The sequence below is a fragment of the Podarcis vaucheri genome (assembly GCF_965113315.1).
Source record: "Podarcis vaucheri genome assembly, chromosome: 5".
Lineage (NCBI taxonomy): Eukaryota > Metazoa > Chordata > Lepidosauria > Squamata > Lacertidae > Podarcis > Podarcis vaucheri.
The window spans coordinates 1,215,552-1,235,888 of record NC_138763.1 but is presented as its reverse complement, the minus strand read 5'-3'; the positions used below and the strand labels follow the sequence as shown (position 1 = coordinate 1,235,888).

General features: G+C 46.0%; 1 protein-coding gene across 1 annotated transcript in view; it reads left to right on the top strand.

Annotated features, from left to right (window-relative positions):
* The window catches only part of LOC309533042 (MAM and LDL-receptor class A domain-containing protein 1-like), a 383,106-nt gene extending 365,090 nt beyond the window's left edge, over positions 1–18,016 (top strand). Inside the window, exons 12-25 of the mRNA XM_082223992.1 lie at positions 1,288–1,347; positions 1,879–1,950; positions 2,633–2,704; positions 3,716–3,781; positions 4,199–4,348; positions 4,668–4,927; positions 5,016–5,100; positions 13,454–13,603; positions 14,307–14,566; positions 14,648–14,732; positions 15,594–15,743; positions 16,413–16,672; positions 16,751–16,835; positions 17,561–18,016. Coding sequence (XP_082080118.1) covers positions 1,288–1,347; positions 1,879–1,950; positions 2,633–2,704; positions 3,716–3,781; positions 4,199–4,348; positions 4,668–4,927; positions 5,016–5,100; positions 13,454–13,603; positions 14,307–14,566; positions 14,648–14,732; positions 15,594–15,743; positions 16,413–16,672; positions 16,751–16,835; positions 17,561–17,613 — 1,808 coding nt within the window. The 3' untranslated portion in view covers positions 17,614–18,016. The remainder of the gene's footprint in view (positions 1–1,287; positions 1,348–1,878; positions 1,951–2,632; positions 2,705–3,715; positions 3,782–4,198; positions 4,349–4,667; positions 4,928–5,015; positions 5,101–13,453; positions 13,604–14,306; positions 14,567–14,647; positions 14,733–15,593; positions 15,744–16,412; positions 16,673–16,750; positions 16,836–17,560) is intronic.
* The last annotated feature ends 2,321 nt before the right edge of the window (positions 18,017–20,337 follow it).

The window sequence follows — 20,337 nt, the reverse complement described above, 5'->3', positions numbered from 1 at the left end:
AGTTCTTTTAATACTCTTGGATGCAGTTCATCTGGCCCTGGAGACTTGAATACATCTAAACTAGCCAAATATTCTTGTACTATCTCCTTAGTTATTCTGGGCTGTGTTTCCTTTGCTGAATCATTTGCTCCAAATTCTTCAGGTCGGGCATTGTTTTCTTTATCGGAGAAGACTGAGGCAAAGAAGGCATTGAGTAGTTCAGCCCTTTCTGTGTCCCCTGTTTGCATTTCACCATCTTCTCCTCTGAGTGACCCCACTGTTTCTTTGTTCTTCCTTTTGCTACGAACATACCCATAAAAGCCTTTTTTGTTGCTTTTAACCTCTCTAGCAAGCCTGAGTTCATTCTGTGCTTTAGCTTTTCTGACTTTGTGTCTACACGTGCTGGCTATTTGTTTGAATTCCTCTTTGGTGGTTTCCCCCTTTTTCCATTTTTTGTACACATCCTTTTTTAATCTTAATTCAGTTAAAAGTTCTTTAGATAGCCACCCTGGCTTCTTTAGGCACCTTCCATGTTTCCGTCTCATTGGTATTGCCTGTCGTTGTGCTTTTACTATCTCCCTCTTAACAAACTCCCAGCCATCATGAACTCCCTTTCCTTTTAGTATTGCTGTCCATGGGATCTCACCCAGCACTTCCCTAAGTTTTATGAAGTCGGCTTTCTTAAAGTCAAGAAATTGAGTCCTAGTATGCTTGGCTGCTCCTTTCCGCTGTATAGTAAACTTCAGAAGTTTCAGAAGCTTCTGGTTTGCCAGAAGCGGCTTAGTCATGCTGGCCACATGACCCGGATAAAACTGTCTGTGGACAAACACTGGCTCCCTCGGCCTATAGAGCGAGATGAGTGCCGCAACCCCATAGTCATCTGCGGCTGGACTTAACTGTCAGGGGTCCTTTACCTTTTTAATGTTTCTAGAACAGATTTTTTATATTTGTCAACTGCTTGGGAGGCTATACTGGCAATAAAAAATACAGATCATAATAAATGCTGCTGCTGATGTCATTTCACCAGAGCCCACCCTGGTCTATCTCCCCAAGTTGCTGCCCTCCCCATCTCCTCCCTGGTCCCTTCAAGGTCCCCAGATGATGAAAGACCCGCCAGGCTTTGGTCACGGGCTGCTCCCAGAGGGTCCCACATCCTGAGCCCCTACACATTTGGAAACTAAGTGTTTTGTGTCTGCCTATGTGCAATGTGTGTGTCTCTTTGGGCACTTTTAGTAAGGACATTCTCCCCTGAACCCCAGACTAACCTGAGATTTATTCTTAAGGAACAAATGCAATTTCTCTTCATAGGACATACAGCAGCAACACCCACCCCGGCCACCACCAGCAGACCAGCCACGCTGACCACAGGTGAGAATAAAGAGGGTTATGGAGATGGGTGATTGATGGGAGATGGGTAGGAGATGGGTGGTTGATGGGTGATGGAGAGACCTGGTCTTCATAGAGATATTGGATTCCTGTCTCATTACATATGCTAATCATCTGCATACTATCCCTTGCTTTTTCCTGTGGGATTAATTGCAGTCGTTAACAGTCGTCAACAGGTTTACCATACCCATTGAGTCAATCACCCATCTCCTAAAACCCTACCCTCCCACTATATATATAGGTCTGGCAACTTCTGTTTCAGGGTATCTGAAGAAATGTGCATGCACACGAAAGCTCATACCCAGAACAAGCTTGATTGGTCTGTAAGGTGCTACTGGACAATTTTTTATATATTTTGACTGCGTCAGACCAATACGGCTACCTACCTGAATCTAGTACCTTGAGCTGGTTTGTGTATACAAAAGCATTCTTTACATCTGGCTGCTTTTGGTCTGTAAACCTTCTGCCCCCAGATGGAAGCTTAAAGAATCTATTCATTTCTCATCACTGCAGAAACATCAACAACAACCTCACTTCGCAGCTCCACCACCAGCACCACGATCAGATCAGCCTCTCCTACGACACGTGAGTTTTCTTGAATCAGCATCCCAATGAATTTGCTGTGAGATTCTTGCTGCCATTTCAGTTTGCTGCTTCATTTTTGAGGTTTCCTCTGGATAGTAGATGGATTCACATGGATTCAAGTTATGAGGAATGCAATTGGGGCGCTGTTGAGCATCAGAAGTGAATTGGAGCTGGTCTTCCACATTGAATTCTTCTGCTCCAGCGCTCTGCATTTCAACAGGTCTTGCTCTGGAGCGTCAGCACTGTTAGCTGGTCTTAACAATTCATTTATTTGTGACTGATTTTAGTCTTTAGACTTTCTGCTGCCACCAGATAGCATTGCATGTAAGCTTAGAGAACCCATTCCCTTTCCCATCATAGCAGAAACTGCCACCATGATCAGCTCAGCGCCTCCAACCACAAGTCAGTTCTCCAGGGTCAAGAATGTTGCTGACATTTCAGTTTTCTGCTTCCTTTTCTGAGTTTCCATCTGGATATTAGATTGGGAAAACAATCACAGGGGACTGGTGAGCAACAAAAGTGGACCCAAAACACTGAATTCCAGTCTCAGTACCTTGAGCTGCTTTGTGTGTACAAAAGCATTATTTATGTCTGGCTGCTTTCGGTCCACACACCTCCTGCCCCAGAAAGCATGGGACGCAAGCTAAGATGAAACGATTAGTTCCAGCTCTCTTTATTGCAGAAACATTGGCAGCAACCTCACATCACAGCTCCTCCGCCAGCACCACAGTCAGACCAGCCCCTCCTACCACACGTGAGTTTTCATGAGTCGCGATACCCATGAATTTGCTCCGCGAGTGTTGCTGGCATTTTGGTTCTCTGCTTCATTTTCTGAGGATTCCTCTGAATATTAGATTGGGAGTGCAATCACAGAGGACTGGTGAGTTTTTGAAGTGGCCCTGGAGCTGCTCTTCTGCACTGAATTCTTCTGTTGCTGCTGTTTGGCTATTGGCAGGCATTATGTGGAACTTTCGGGAGTGAGGGCAGAGAGTTGGCATTGGCACAGAGTTGAATTGGGGGTCTCAGATGTTCTCTCGGGCTAAGGAACCATATTGTGCTTTCCTGGTCTTGAATTGCAGTTTCACTGACCTTCCGATTCCCAATTCCCCCTGGAAGGAAACCTTAAAAGATTGGCTTTTCCTTAACAATGCAGGAATCAGCAAGAGCTTTTATTTATAACATGGTGGACCACCTTAAGAAATCCTTCCATCTCATCTGAGGTTTTGGTAAAGTGCAAACTGTACTCGTTGGAAAGGCAGGCAATTAATCAACACAAAGATGTATCACTTAATTGGCTTTTTCTTTCACCTTCTTGGCTCAATGGCTTCCTCACCAAAGTGGGAACAATCTCCATGGTTTGCAATCTACCACTGATGTTCATGTCAGGAGACCTGTCAGCAGAAGCCATGAGGGAATACTTGAGTTTCTGCAATGGGAACGTCCCTCCTGTGCCCACCAGACACCCTGTGTGCCCCCTGATGTTGGCAGGGGTTGTGGTGGTCAGCAGAACACCTAGAGTACAACATGGGAAAAGGAAAGGGGAGATTGTTTCATCCAGCAAATTGCAGCGCTTTCCTAGGTGGAACTTGCGGCACATCACAGCGTTGAATTCCACCCTAAACTAAGTATCTTAACATTGAGACTTTCTATGGAAACCATTCTGGAAGCCACTCTGTGGCTGCTTTTAGGGCTTCTCCTTTCTGCTCCAGATAGCATGGGAGATGTGGTTGCATTAAAGAATCTATTCCGTTTCTCATCATTGCAGAAACATTGTCAACCACCTCATTTCACACCTCTAACACCACGATCAGAACAGCCCCTCCTACCACAGGTGAGTTTTCTAGAGTCAAGATCACCACAATTTCAGTTCTCTGATACATTTTCTGAGATTTCCTCTGGATACTAGATTGGATTCAAGTACGGCTTGCTAAGGGAAGGCAATCATGGCAGACTGGCGAGCACTAGGAGTGGACTCGGAGCTAGTCTTCAGCATTGAATTCTTCTCCTTCTGAACTCTGCATTTTGGCAAGTGTTGCTCTGGAAGCCCAGGACAGCATTAGCACTGGCATACAGTTGGATCGTGTTCCTCAGCTGTGGTCTGGGGGTGGGGACAGGGGGAGAAGGAAACCAATTGTTCTGGTAATGAACCGCAGCCCCACTGACCATGGAGTCCTCCTGTCCCAAATTGCCATACTGGACAGCCCGCCCCTCCACACATCCACACCAACCTTTCTCCTTGCTTTGCCAGAGTCTCCCCTTCACCCTGATTTGTCTTGTTCCTTTGACATGGACTTCTGCTCCTGGAGTCCAATGACCTCCAACGGTTTTAACTGGACGTGGCACAAAGGTCCGACACACACAGCAGATACTGGACCGTCCTCTAACCACACCACAGGAGGTGAGGAAGATCAAACTATTGCCATGTCCAGAAGCCTTCCAGGAGACCACTTTGGCCTGGAGTGGCACCTGGCGCTCTCAATGAAATGGGGGCAGCCAGCCATTCCTCCAAAGGCCTTATATCAAGGAGTCCTGCACTTGGCACCTCCTTCTACATGCCCTGGTGGCAAACTGCCAATAGAAGGTGCCTGCTCCTTCTGCACAGTTTCTCCCTCAGTGTAGTAGAGGGCCCAAGCATGGCGTTGCATCCAGCAGCTCCCCAGGGACCCCCTGGTGAAGCAGGGCCCCCTATCTTACACGTGTGGTTCTTTCCCCCCCAGAGGGCTATTTCATCTACCTGCAAGGCCATGCTGCCAAAGAAGGGGATGCAACACGCCTGGCCAGTCCTTTCTACACCTTCACCAGGCCCCGCTGCTTCTCTTTCTGGTACCAAATGCGCGGTGCGGCCCAAAGAAATGCCCTGCGAGTCTATTTGGCCTTTGAGGGCGGATCCCGTGAGCTGATCTGGTCACAGTCTGGGAACAAAGGGGACCAGTGGCACAGAGGCGAAGTCAGCATGCCTCAAGGGAAGAAAGCACAGGTAACGGATGCCCCTAGCAGGGGATGGCCCCTTGCAGGTGTGGCCTTGTCTGGCCATGAAGCTGATGGGAGATGCCTTTTCTCCCTAGATAATCGTGGAAGGCGAGCCGGGGGAAGACGTCCACAGTGACATGGCTGTGGATGACTTCTCCATAGAAGAGGGAGATTGCCCAGGTAAAATCAACGCTGTGTCTAGATGGAAGAGCAGAGCATCAGCAGAGCTCTGAATATTCCCGGTATAGCTTGTTTTTTTGGCAATGCTGTGCTCTGTGTGCATGAGAGAGAAACACCCAAGCTGTTGTAATACATGTTTCATGTTTATATGCTAATATTTGTCTAATTGGTTTTCCACAGTAGGTTATTTTGACATTCAGCAATAGATACATTAACAAATCCTGCTGGTGATGTTAATTGTCAGTTCTCCAGAGCCCACCTTGGGTTGTGTCACAGGCTCAGTCTGCCAAACACGCCTCCTCTTCAGTCCCAGCAAGGGGTCCCTGGTCTGGGAAGATCAGCCAGGCTGCATGTCTGGAACCCAGAACGAGGCTTCAGGCACCGGCTTCTCCTGGAGTCTCCTGCATAACTGGCCTCAGCACCTTTGGAAACTAACCATTTTGGTTTGACACATTTTCCATTTCCAATTCTCCACATAGGACTGACACCAGCAACTCTCACACCTCTCCCCATCACCACCAGCAGCACAGCCCCTCCAGCCCCAGGTGAGCTTCCCTGGCATCCAGATCCCCTTGATTTTCCCGTGTGGCTTTTGCTGGCCTTTCTGTTCTCTGCTTCATTTTCCAATGTTTCTTTTTTTTTTTTAAATAATATTTTTTATTGCTTTTTTCCAGGGTCAAAAACATAGACAGTATCTCATCAAAAGCGACTTTACAGAAAAGAAGAAAGAAAGAAAAAGAAAAAAGAAAGAAAATATTCATTTTCTCCATACAGTTTTTCATAATCCACTGGACATCCTCCGCCCCCTGCATTCTTTACAATAAAAAATAACAGCAAATTGATACCTTGTTTCATGCGTTTTTTGTATTTTCATCTAATTGTATTTTAGATTTAGGGTAAAGGTAAAGGTAAAGGTACCCCTGCCCGAACGGGCCAGTCTTGACAGACTCTGGGGTTTGTGCGCCCATCTCACATCTATAGGCCGGGGGCCAGCGCTGTCCGGAGACACTTCCGGGTCACGTGGCCAGCGTGACAAAGCTGCATCTGGCGAGCCAGCGCAGCACACGGAACACCGTTTACCTTCCCGCTGGTAAGCGGTACCTATTTATCTACTTGCACCCGGGGGTGCTTTCAAACTGCTAGGTTGGCAGGCGCTGGGACCGAGCAGCGGGAGCGCACCCCGCCGCAGGGATTCGAACCACCGACCTTTCGATCGGCAAGCCCTAGGCGCTGAGGCTTTTACCCACAGCGCCACCCGCGTCCCTTTAGGGTACTTATTGTTAATTCGCATTTTCCCATCATTGGTCCTAAAATAAAAACATTACTCTAAACTTTGGTCCTTTCATGATTATAACTTAATTTCCATCATTTTCAACTTTAATTACTGAAGCTAATTTCACCAGAACTTAGCAGATTCTCAACATTCATATAACTTATAGTGTTTTTGTAAATAGTCCTTAAATTTTTTCCAATCCTCTTCTATTGTTTCTTCTCCCCGATCTCGGATTCTGCCAGTCATTTCGGCTAACTCCATGTAGTCCATCAGTTGCGTATGCCACTCTTCCAGCGTGGGTAGCTCCTGTGTCTTCCAATGTTTAGCTATAAGAATTCTTGCTGCTGTAGTTGCATATAAGAAGAAAGTTCTATCCTTCTTTAACACTCTCTGGCCCACAATGCCCAAGAGGAAGGCCTCTGGTTTCTTGTGAAAGGTATACTTAAATACCTTTTTCAACTCGTTATATATCATTTCCCAGAAGGCCTTCACCCTCGGGCATGTCCACCAGAGGTGAAAGAACGTTCCTTCAGCCTCTTTACATTTCCAACATTTATTATCAGACAGATGATAAATCTTTGCTAGCTTGACTGGGGTCATGTACCACCTATAAATCATTTTCATAATGTTTTCTTTCAGGGCATTGCATGCCGTGAATTTCATACCGGTGGTCCATAACCTTTCCCAGTCTTCAAACATAATGTTGTACCCAATGTCTTGAGCCCATTTTATCATGGCTGATTTAACAACCTCATCTTGAGTATTCCATTTAAGCAGCAAGTTATACATTCTCGAGAGTACTCTCGTCTTTGGTTCAAGCAATTCTGTTTCTAATTTCGATTTTTCCACCTGGAAACCAATTTTTTTGTCCTTTTTAAAAACCTCTTGGATTTGGGCGTAATTTAACCAATCTCGCACCTTGTTTTTTAATTTTTCTAAACTCTGCAGTCTCCAATTGTCTCCACTTTTTTCTATTATCTCGCAGTATTTTGCCCAACCAACCTCCATATTGAGTCTTTTTGGGGCCTTTGCCTCCATTGGTGAAAGCCACCTCGGAGTCTTATTTTCAAGTAAGTCCTTGTATTTGGTCCAGACAATGAATAAAGCTTTCCTGACAATATGGTTTTTAAACAATTTATGACTCTTTACCTTGTCGTACCACAAATATGCATGCCATCCAAAAGCATTGTTGAACCCTTCCAGATCTAGGACATCAGTGTTTTCTAATAAGAACCAATCCTTCATCCAGCAGAAGGATGCAGCCTCATAATATAACCTTAAGTCCGGCAGGGCAAATCCCCCTCTTTCTTTTGCATCTGTTAGTATTTTAAATTTTATTCGGGGCTTTTTGCCCTGCCAGACAAACTTCGATATATCCTTCTGCCACTTTCCAAAACATTCCACTCTGTCCACGATCTGTAGGGTTTGAAACAAAAACAACATCTTTGGCAATACATTCATCTTTACGGCTGAAATCCTTCCCAACAAGGAAAGTTTTAGTCTTGACCAAATTTCTAAATCCTTTTTGATTTCTGACCAACATTTTTCATAATTGTCTTTAAATAGATCCAGATTTTTACCAGACAAATTAACCCCCAGGTACTTCACTTTTTTAACCACATTTAACTCCGTTTCCTTCTGAAACCCATCTATTTCTGAAGGTGTCAAGTTTTTTGCTAAAACCTTAGTTTTTTGTTTATTCAACTTAAATCCCGCCACCCGACCAAACTCATGAATTAGTTCTAGAACTCTTTTTGTACTAGATTCTGGCTCCTGTAATGTTAAAACCAAATCATCTGCAAAAGCTTTCAGTTTATATTGTTTTTCTCCGACCTGTATTCCTTCCACCTGCTGGTCCTTCCTAATCAAATTCAGCAACACCTCCAGGACAGAAATAAATAACAGAGGTGACAAGGGGCACCCCTGTCGTGTCCCTTTTTCAATTTTGAACTCTTCTGTCACCACATTGTTCACTATCAGTTTAGCCTTTTGCTCTGAATAAATTGCTTCTATACCATTTTGGAACGCCCTTCCCACTCCCATCCCTTCCAAATTTCTCTTCATAAATTTCCAAGATATGTTGTCAAAGGCCTTCTCCGCATCTATAAAGATTAGTACTGCTTTCGTATTCATATTTGTCTGCAACAGCTCCAAAACATCAATAATGTTCCTAGAATTGTCAGACAAATGTCTACCAGGGAGAAAGCCTGCTTGGTCTTTATGAATAACTTCATTTAGAACTTTTTTAAATCTGCTTGCCAAAATGTCAGCGAAAATTTTGTAATCCACGTTCAGGAGTGAGATGGGACGGTAGTTCTTGAGTTGAGTCTTTTCAGATTCCAATTTTGGTATCAAGGTGATGAAAGCTTCTTTCCACGATTCTGGTGCCCCCTTCCCCTCCATAATTTGATTGCACACCTCCATTAGTGGCTGGATCAGATAGTCTTTTAATGTCTTGTAATACTTGGAGGTAAGTCCATCTGGGCCTGGAGACTTGCCTAATTGCATGTTCTGGATGGCACTATCAATTTCCTGTTGTGTTATTCTGTAGTTCAGGGTTGTTTGTTTATCTTGAGATAATTTTTGCAGTCCATTACTTTTTATGAATTGGTTTATCTCCATCTCTGCCTGAGGTCCTTGAGTAAACAGTTTCTTGAAATATCTCTGGAAACACTTTCTAATTTCTTCTGCTTTCTGAATATTTTCTCCTTCAACCTCCAGATTGGTAATAAAATTCAATTTTTGTCTTTTTTTCAGCTGCCATGCTAATAATTTTCCACATTTGTTTGCTGATTCAAAAGATCTTTGTCTCATTTGTTTAATTTTCCATTCAACCTCTTGGTTTATCAATTTCGCATATTGTGTTTGGTGAAACTTAATTTCTCTTAACACTTCTTTTGACTTTGGATTAAGTCTAAGCTTCTTTTCACCATCTCTTATCTTCTCTAAAATCTTATCTTTTTTCCCATTCCAGAGTTTTTTCTTGATAGAATTCTGTTGAATCAGAAACCCTCTCATAACTGCTTTACTCGCGTCCCAGATTGTTTTCTTTTCCACCGAAGTGTTCAAATTTATCTCAAAGTAGTCCTTCAACGTTTTTTGGGCCTTCTTCACAATCTCCTGATCTCTAAACAGAGTGTCATTCATTCTCCATCTGAAGGATCCGGCTGGTGTAAGTCTCAAATCCATTTTCAAGGCATTATGGTCGGAGCAGGTTTTAGGGCAGATCTCTATTTCTTTAGTCTTAGGTGCCAGTCCTCTAGATATCCAGATTTGGTCGATTCTTGTCCATGATAGGTGGGCCTCAGAAAAGAATGTCCCTTCTTTACCTAATGGGTTTTTTGTCCTCCAAATGTCAATTAAGTCCATATTGTCTGTTAATTCAAAGAAAGTCCTAGGTAGTCTGCCATCTTTAGTTAAGTTTTGATTTTGTGACTTATCCATATAGGTGGAAACCACCCCATTCATGTCTCCCATCAAAATGATGTTAGTGTAGTCAATATGATCCAGCATTATCTCATGCAGCTTTTTGTAAAATTCCGATTTCCCCTCATTTGGTGCGTATATTCCTACTATCAAAAATTTTTCTCCTTGTAGTTGTATTTCAATCGCCAAAATTCTCCCTTGTTCATCTTTAAACACAAACCTCGGTGCTAGGTTCTCCTTTGCATAGATCACTACTCCTCTTTTCTTGACCTTGTCTGATGAAATAAATTCTTGGCCTAATCTTTTATTGATTAACACTCTCCTGTGGAGCCTAATCACATGTGTTTCTTGCAGGCAAATGATGTCCAATTGTTCTTTCCTCAATATATGAAAGATCCTTTTTCTTTTCTCGGGGGAATTCGCGCCATGAATGTTCCAACTAAGAAGCTGCAGAGACATCCTGAGTCAATTTGTTAGCCAATGGGGATGTCTCCCTTGTCGTCTGTATCTGGAGGTGGAACCAAGTTTGAGCCAGGCAGAGGGAGTGGCCCGGCTCCTGCTACTCCTTTCCGAAGGTCCTCCCCGTAGTCGTTCAGGAACTTTTCTTGCTCCTCTGCTGTTCTGATTCTTACTTTTTTCCCTTTCAAGTTAAAAGATAGTCCTTGAGGAAATTCCCACCTGTAGGGAATTGTGTTGTTTCTCAATAAACTTGCGAGGTCTTTGTATGTAGTTCTCAAATCCAACAATTGTTTCGGTATATCTCTGAAGATTTCTGCTGTCTTTCCTTGAATCACCAATGAATTTTTAAAATGTAGGCCGAGTATGTTATCTTTTTCTTGCTTAGATCTCAAGATGATCAAACAATCTCTTGGTTTGTCCTTTTTGACCACTCTTCCCAGTCTAAAAGCGGTGACAATTTTAAAATCCTTCTCTTCTGCCAAACCCCAGAATTTTGATATTTCTGCAGTCAGAAAACTAATCAAATCTTCTTTCTCAATTTCTGGGATATTTCTAAGCCTGAGATTGCTTTCCCGGTTTTTCAATTCCGCCATGGACAGATAGGCTTGCTGTTCATTGATCTGTCTGCTCAGTGGTCTTACTTCCCCTCTTAATTCCTCTATTTTCTTTTTATTTTGTTCTGTTTTAAAATTTGCTTCCTCAGCTAATTTTCGATTTTCTGTTGTTGTTGTTTGGATATTTCCAATTGCCTGTGTGTTTTGAGAAACTTGGTCAGTCAGTTTATTGATTGTAGCTGTCACTTGGTCAAATTTCTTATTTAATGCTGACAGCTGGTCCAATATTTCTTTAGAAACTGGGTCTAGCCCTCCAGCAGCCATATCCCCAGCAGCTGGCTGCTTAGATTGTCCGTCTTGCAGGCCTGTCACAATTGGGACCGAAGATCTATGTGGCTGCACAGGCAAAGTTGATTGCAACAGTTCAGATTGTTTTGCTTTTTTGGCAGCCCTTGTTTTTGGTGCACCACTCATTCCACAGCTGTCCAAGTCTCAAGGTCAAATTGTAAATCCCATGGGAAAAGCAGTCCAGGATGTAAAAATCCAAACATCAAATTTGCAAAACAACCAGCAGTTCTCAGAGACTAGAAGTTCCACAATCCAGTAGGGGGAGCTCCCCAGAAAGTAGGAAAAAGGATAAAAAGTTTCCACCATTAAGTTCCCAAGTAAAAAGTTAAGTAAAAACCAAATAAAAGCCAAAACATAGGAGAGAACCTTCAGAGTTCACTTTAAATTGCAGAGAGTAAAAGTTCTTAACAATGGTGCATGCAACAGTTTCTTATTTGTAACTTCCAAAGAAGCCCCAATGTAACTTTAAAACTTTATACACAGTAACCGCAGTCTGATGGTTCTTTTGTATCCAGGCAGCCCGGGAGCTGGGTTTCAGAGTTTTGTAATCCACAGGAAGAAGAGAAAGAGATCACGATCTATATCCACTTATAAAAATACAGTTTCTTTTTTTTTTTTAATTTTAAATGATCAAGTCCGAATTTGCAGGGTATACTCCAATTTCTTTTAAAACCCCTCTCAGCGCTTCAGCTTTGAAGACTCTTTGCTTGATACTTTAAGCAGAGTCGGAAGACGGACTTCCTTTTAACGTCTCCCGCTTTCAGCCGAATTTCAGAAATTTAAGCTCAAAAATCCCAGGTTTCTTACTCACGGGTATGTTGTTTCAAATCGGATGTTCAAGAGAAGAAAGGTCAACGCTCATCAGCAGCAGCCGCGCGGCTTTGCTTCCACGGAAAGAGCGATGAACTCACAGCACCGCTACCCCCTCCACGTTCCGGAGCCCCTTACGGGGTCCCTTCTTCGTTTCCGAGGTCGCTGTTGGTGCCCGCCGAGTCCCACGACCACAGGCTCACTCTACCTGTGGTTTTTCTTGATGGGTCTCCGCTCTGCCGCAGCGGATGACCCTTTTCCGCGGAGCCCCTCTTCACAGCGTAAAGAGGACCGCCATTGCCGTTTCGCGCCACCTCCGGAAGTCTTCATTTTCCAATGTTTCCTCTGGATACACACCTGGATTCTAGTGTTGCTTCTTAAGGGGAGTGCAGAGCACTGGGGAGCATCAGGAGTGGTTTTGGAGGTGGTCTTCCACACTGAAATCTTCTCCTGCTGCATTCTGCATTTTTTGAAGACATTGCCCTGGAAGTCCACAGAAGGAGAGCAGGGTCAGCAGTGGTAATCGGCTGCATTGGGGGAAGCGGGGGGCCTCTAGGACAACGGGAGAAGATACCAAAGCCTACATTTCAGGTTATGAATCTCTCCTCCACTGACCTTGGATTCGTCCAGTTCCCAGAGTATTAGATACGTTATTTCCTTAACTGTGGGTCTAGAGAACATTGCAATAATCAACGAGAGCTTTTGCTTATGCAGTAGTACCTCGGGTTAAGAACTTAATTTGTTCCGGAGGTCCATTCTTAACCTGAAACTGTTCTTAACCTGAAGCACCACTTTAGCTAATGGGACCTCCCGCTGCCACTGCAGCACCATCGCACAATTTCTGTTCTCATCCTAAAGCAAAGTTCTTAAGCCAAGGTACTATTTCTGGGTTAGCGGAGTCTGTAACCTGAAGTGTCTGTAACCCAAGGTACCACTGGAACATGGTTGGTCCATCTTAACACATCCTTTTCAGTATTTCTCTTCACTGAAGATTGGCGAGATGCTGAAACATCTGTTAAGATAAGCCCATCACATGAAAAGCAAAAGCTCTCACTCATCCTTGGACGTTCTTCTCCAAACGCATTGTTGATGATGCAGGGACCAGGCTGCCCTTCCCTCCTCACGTTCTGGGCTTCCTGTGCTCCTCTTGTAACAATGGATCTGCAGTGGCCATCCAGCTGCAGGAAGAGCAACAGAGAGACTGCATGGGGCCCACTGCGTGCAGCTCTTGTCCCTTGCGGGGCTTCTGGAATGGGCCTTCCAAGGACGCATGTCCACCTTTCCCATTCTCACTCTGATTTCTCTTGCTCCTCTTATGTGTACTTTGGCTTCTGTGGCCCACAACAAACCAAGGGATTGCTAGTGCCCATTCAGTTTCAAGAAGTATGACTGCATACATAAGCTGGACGCGCGCACACTCGGTCCTGCTGGACTGACATTTCCAGGGAGGCCCATCAACCTTTCTCCTCTTGTTTTTTTCCAGAGTTTCCTGTTCAGTGCAAGTTCTCTTGCTCCTTTGATGAGGGCCTCTGCTCCTGGACACAATCAATTTTCGACAGCTTTGACTGGGTGCGGCACAAAGGCCCAACAGCCTCACCCGGCACAGGCCCATCTTCTGACCACACCTCTGGAGGTGAGGGATGGATCAATATCTGCAGGGCAGGGAAGAAGGGCAAGTAGGAGACGCTCACACTCTCCATGAAATCCAGGGGCCCCCCAGCCTCAGGCCCCCCCCAGAGCCTTCCACCAAGGATTGCAGATGCAGCAGCGGAAGCGCAAACTTTTTCCTCCAATCACTGGTGGTAACCTGCCAGATGAGGCACAATTGCCTGGGAAACGGGGGGCGCTGTAGTCCAAACCACAGAGCCTAGGACTTGCCAATCAGAAGGTTGGCAATTCAAATCCCCACAATGGGGTGAGCTCCCGTTGCTCTGTCCCAGCTCCTGCCAACCTAGCACTTCGAAAGCACACCAGTGCAAGTAGATAAATAGGCACCGCTGTGGCAGGAAGGTAAACAGCATTTCCATGCGCTCTGGTTTCCGTCACAGTGTCCCGTTATGCCAGAAGTGGTTTAGTCCTGCTGGCCACATGACCCAGAAAGCTGTCTGTGGACAAACGCCGGCTCCCTCAGCCTGAAAGCGAGATGAGTGCAGCAACCCCATAGTCTCCTTTGACTGGACTTAACCGTCCTGGCGTCCTTTACCTTTACTATTGCCTGTTTTCTGTGACGATTCAGTGCCATCACTTCAGACGTCCTAAGGCACCGCAACTACCAGCTCACCAGGGATCAGGTGATGTAAGGATTCATCACATTCCCATGTGCTTCTCTTTCTCAGAGGGCTACTACATCTACCTGGAAGGTACCCAAACCAACCCGCAAGAGGTGGCACACCTGGTCAGCCCAACGTGCAGCCCCACCAAACCACAATGCCTCTTCTTCTGGTATCACATGTATGGCACATCCCCAAAAATGGCGCTGCGCGTTTATGTGGTCTCTGATATTGGAACACCTAAGTTGATCTGGTCTCAGACTGGGAACAAAGGCGACCAGTGGCACAGAGGTGAAGTCAGTGTACCTCAGGGAAGAGGTCTGCAGGTAATGCAACTACAGGTGTGACCAGCAGCACCTGAGTCTTGTCCACCCCTGAAACTGACTAGAGATGCTTCTTCTTCCTAGATACTCCTGGAAGGGGTGTGGGGGGAAAACTCCCAGAGTGTCGTGGCTGTGGATGACCTCTCGATAGAAGCGGAAGACTGCCCAGGTAAGATTCCCCAGTGTGTTCCAGTTTGGCTGTACCTTATGAAATAATGTAAACAAATTAAATAAATAAATTTTTATTTATGCCCTGCCCTTCCCGGTTCAGAAAACCAGGCTCAGGGCGGCTAACAACAAATCTAAAACACTTAATTGATGCAACAAAAAACAGCTTAAAATACAGTATAAAACGTGAATAACGATAAATTCAGAATTCAAAAATCAATATGGGGGGGGGGGGGAATCCATCCAATAAACATTAGATGATCACCAGGGCTAGCTGGCTAAATTAGTCCTATTTGGGCCAGTGAGGAGACCAGGGGAGAATTAGCTGTGGGATCCCAGAGCGGGGAATCTTCATAAAAGGGGAGTGGGAGGGAAGGAAGGGGAATAAAAGATCAGGCTAAGTTCAAATTGAAAGCCAGGCAGAATAGCTCTGTTTTACAGGCCCTGCGGAAGGAAGTGAAATCCTGCAGGGCCCTGGTCTCCTGGGACAGAGCGTTCCACCAGGTCGGAGCCAGCACTGAAAAGGCCCTGGCCCTGGTGGAGGATAGTCTGACTTCCTTAGGGCCCGGGACCTCTAAACTATGGTTATTCATGGACCTTATTATTATTAGACTAGTGTGGGCTGTTTTCGTGGCCATGGATGGCAGGAGGAAGGGGAGAGAAACATCCTTGGCTTTTTACGTCAGCACTTTATTAGTATTGTAAATCTCACACTGGGTTGTGAAGCATGATCCTGAGATGATGGAAGACCAGCTGCGCACCAGCCTGAGCATGAACAGGGAGCGTAAAGAGGTTTAGGGGAGCGCCTTCTACATCAGGCTGAAGATGGACACATCCACCTTTCTCCTTCTTGCTCTGTCAGCTTCCTCCATTCGATGCAATTTCTCTTGCTCTTTTGATGCGGACTTCTGCTCCTGGAAACAGCTGGCCTTCAACACCTTTAACTGGACGCGGCACAAAGGCCCAACGCCCTCGCTAAACACTGGACCAACCCAAGACCACACTTCAGGAGGTGAGGAGGGATGAGGGCATCACCACTGGGTGATAAGAAGCCCTTGTGCCCTCATGAGCCAGCCAGTCTTAGACATTCCAGAGGCTTCCGCCAGGGATTGCAGACGCAAAAGGGGAAGCTGGGATCCTGCTCTCCTTGTAATAATAGCAACCTACCAGATGAGGGCCACAGGTGACGCTGTAGGTAAAAAAAACCCCTAGAGCCTAGGGCTTGCCAATCAGAAGGTTGGTGGTTCGAATCCCCGCGACGGGGTGAGCTCCCGTTGCTCGGTCCCTGCTCCTGCCCACCTAGCAGTTCAAAAGCACGCCAAGGTGCACGTAGATAAATAGGTACCGCTACGGCGGGAAGACAAACAGCATTTCTGTGCGCTGCTCTGGTTCGCCAGAAGCGGCTTAGTCCTGCTGGCCACATAACCCGGAAGCTGTACGCCGGCTCCCTCCGCCAATAAAGCGAGATGAGCGCCGCAATCCCAGAGTCGGTCACGACTGGACCTAATGGTCAGGGGTCCCTTTACCTTTACCTTTAGATGAGGTCACTGTGTGGCCTGTTTTCTGCTGCACTGCAGCACCACCACTGCAGAAGACCCACGGGGGGCAAAGCAGCTGCCGACCCCCCAGCCATCAGACCATGCAGGGGTCTGTCTCTTTCACATGTGAAATTCTTTTCCAGAGGGCCATTTTATCTACCTGGACAGCAGTGCCACCAACACAGGGGACACCACACACCTGGTCAGCCCCGTCTGTGACTCCTCCAGGCCCCACTGCCTCCGCTTCTGGTATCACATGTACGGGGCAGCTCAAACAATGGCACTGCGCATTTTAGTCATCTCTGGTGGCGCCGCGCCTGTGCTGCTCTGGAGTCAAACCGGGAACAAAGGGGACCAGTGGCACAGAGGTGAAGTCAGTGTGGCTCATGGAGAAAACATGCAGGTAAGGGGGTCAGGTGATGCATCTGCAGGTGTCAGGATCCTGGCTAGGATCCTGACTGAAGATGCTGCTTCTCCCTAGATAATCCTCGAAGGTATGCGGGGCGAAGACGTCCGCAGTGACATGGCTGTGGACGACCTTTCCTTAGAAGAGGGATTTTGCCCAGGTAAGCCACCCTCCCCACACATCAAGTAAGGTTCCTCAGGGTGGGCCTGGGCTTAGCTGGACTAGAATGGCATGGTTGACTGGCAATTGGGGTGGCTAAAGGAACGAAGAAGACCCCTGCCGTTTCATACCAGTGCTTCAGCACTCACCCTTGGTTGTAAAGCGCATCCTTGAGGTCATGCAAGATGACCAGCCCTGTGTGAGACTGAGCATATGCACAGCGCCAGAGTGCAAAGATCTGCCAGTCGCCCCCCTCTGCCCGGTTGCCCAGTCCCAGGCACACAGAAGGGCAGAGCTGGCCGGCTGCCTCAGCGTCTCGCTGGCCCCTGAACTTGTGGCACAGAGCTGCCCTTAGCAGCAGAGCGCGCTGTGGAGCTCCGACCGACGGGCGGGCTCTTCCCCGGACTCAACTCTCGGGCCCCGGACTCTCGGCCTGGCATCCCTGAAAGCCTGGCGCCCAGGTGCCCCGCACCCCTAGCACCCATGGGTAAGAGGGCCCTGGATGAGCAGGAAGGGTGCACAAAGAATTTTGGGAATTGGCTTCTCCTGGTGGTCTGCTGCACCTTTAGCCTGGCTGTGTTTGTGTGTTCAACTGGGGCTTGCATATTGAAAGGCTCTGCTTATGTCTCTGTTGCTCCTTTGAGTCGTTCTCCTTTCTCCCCTGAGCCTGCAGATAGCAGGGCATGTAGCCTTGAATTAAGGAACCATTGCTATTTCTCACAATAGGAGGAATTGCGGCAGCATCTGCACACAAGAGCACCACCACCACCAACGATTAAACCCCTGTGCTAGCGCTGGTTCCCCTCTCTTCCTGCCTAATGAACCTTGTAGCCAGTGAACATCGGCTGATCTTCAAAATGACCAGAATTAATGTATTTCTGATGAATTCATGCTTTTCCACTGATGACTATTGGCAAGGAACCTTCAACAAAGTACGAAAACCACTAATTCGATAACTGATTTACACTTCAAGATCCAAAAGAAGATTGTGGGGCCAAATTCACAGATAGAGAGCAAACGTTTCTAATTGTATTGTTAAACAACTAATTGTTATAGCGGAATTTATTTGATTTTTTTCTTTTTAAAATTATTTCCTTGGCTACTTCACTTATAAACACTTTAAATTTGGCATGATGAACTTTTCTTATTTTCCTTCTGACATATTTCAAAACTCTTTACATATTTAACAATGGGGCCCTTTATATGTCCAGCTGTCCTTTGTCAACTAAAAATTGTCGCTGTTTGTTTGTTTTGTTTTTTGAATATATGCTATATGGTAATTGAGGGACAAAATAGGAGCCTACACAACACAAAACACTGTTGCTGTATGTAGGTTTTATTTTCTTTTTTATCTTATATTTTGGAAATGTACATCCAGGTTTTTTCCTTTAAATTTTTGGGGGGCCCCCAAGCAAGTGGGGCCCTAAGCTATAGCTTGTTTAGCTTTACATATGGATCGACATTTGCCGCTGGAGACGCAGCCAAGTGGAAGAAGCCAAGGAAGGTGATTCAGGTCAACTCTGTTTTGCCTTCCGTTCTAGACCCGCTTGGCTGGGAGGGGAATACGCTGAAATCGTGGGATTGTTTCACTGGGGGATCTTGAAGCCTCTTCTTCTTCTTCTTCTTCTTCTTCTTCTTCTTCTTCTTCTTCTTCTTCTTCTTCTTCCTCTTCTTCTTCAACCTTGCGCCAGTCGTGGTTTTTCCACGTCCACCACCTCACGAGGTTGTTGTGAGGGGAAACTGTGAGAGCGTCTTCCCCCAAATTCCTTGTGGGAAGAGTTGCGTGGTGATGTGGAAAGTGGTTTAAAATACTAATAATAATAATTTTTCATTCATAACATTCCAATTAATCACCTATCAAATCTTGCCACATCATAATACAAATAATAAAGACAATTATACATTCTAAATTAAAATTTTTGAGGGGACTTCCCATGTTCTGGCTGGTTGGGAGAAATATTTTTTAACTTGTTCCTACTTTTTCCTCTCTTGTTTTCCCCCAATTTCATATTTCTGATCTTGACACATTGTCTTATCACTGGTACCAACTTTCAATTGTGTTTAACAAATCCATATTCTCTAGTTGGCCTCTGTTATTTTCTCTTACTGATAGAGAACCTACATAAGGACTCTATACAGGCTCTTGGGTACCCCATAAGGGATAAAGGAGCAGTTTTTTTCTTATAATAGGTAGGTAGCTGTATTGGTCTGCCATAGACAAAACAAAATAAAAAAAATCCTTCCAGTAGCACCTTAGAGACAGTTTGTTATTGGTATGAGCTTTTGTGTGCATGCACACTTCTTCAGATACCATGTGCATATCAGTGTGCATGCACACGAAAGCTCATACCAATATCTAACTTAGTTGGTTTCTAAGGTGCTACTGGAAGGAATTTTTTTTATTTTGTTTCTGGTAACAGTTGGCTTTGGTATTTTGGCCTGGAGAGTCAGAAATCACATCACACACCAGGTTCCTGTGGCTCAGGCAGGCCAAGGGGTGATATCCCTGAGGGTTGAGCAAGGTTCACCTAGTTCCAGCCACAGTTTACACAAAACATTTGCATTGGGAAAACCACGACCATTAAGGCCAAGGCGGTCCCTCGATCTAGCAGAGGAATCCCTTCAGGAACTTCCCCAGATGGCTTTCTGCCTCCGTGGGGGTCTTTTGGAGAGCCAAGATGGCTTTGGGGTTGCTCTCCTGCACTGCTCTAGACATGTGGTTTATATACTTATGTATGTGTGTTTGCCTTGCGCAATTATCAACGCGGGTGGCGCTGTGGGTTAAACCACAGAGCCTAGGACTTGCTGATCAGAAGGTCGGCGGTTCTAATCCCCGCGACGGGGTGAGCTCCTGTTGCTCAGTCCCTGCTCCTGCCAACCTAGCAGTTCGAAAGCATGCCAGTGCAAGTAGATAAATAGGTACCACTAAGGTAAACGGCATTTCCGTGCACTGCTTTGGTTCACCAGAAGTAGCTTAGTCATGCTGGCCACATGACCCGGAAGCTGTACGCCGGCTCCCTCGGCCAATAAAGCGAGATGAGTGCCGCAACCCCAGAGTCGTCCGCGACTGGACCTAAGGGTCAGGGGTCCCTTTACCTATTCTATATTTGAGACCTTCGGATTCCTATAACAACACAGAGGAGGAGCACCTTAAACACCAGCTTTCTGACTCTGTGAGAGAGAATTACTGAATTTAGGACCGAAGCCTTATTAGGAGTCGGGTGGGGATAAGCCTGGAGAAAAGGAGACTGAGAGGCAGGACGAGAGCCACTGTCTGCAACCACCTCAAGGACTGCCCCATAGAAGGTTTTCTGCTGCCCCAGAAGGCAGGACCTGAACCCAGGGCTTCAAGTTACAAAAAGGGTGATTCCGACCCAACATCAAGAATAGGCTTCTGACAGTGATTGCTGTTTGACAGCGGAACGGATGACCTTGGGAGATGGAGGACTCTCCTTCCTTGGAAGCTTTTAAGCAGAGGTTGGATGACCATCTCTCAGGGATTC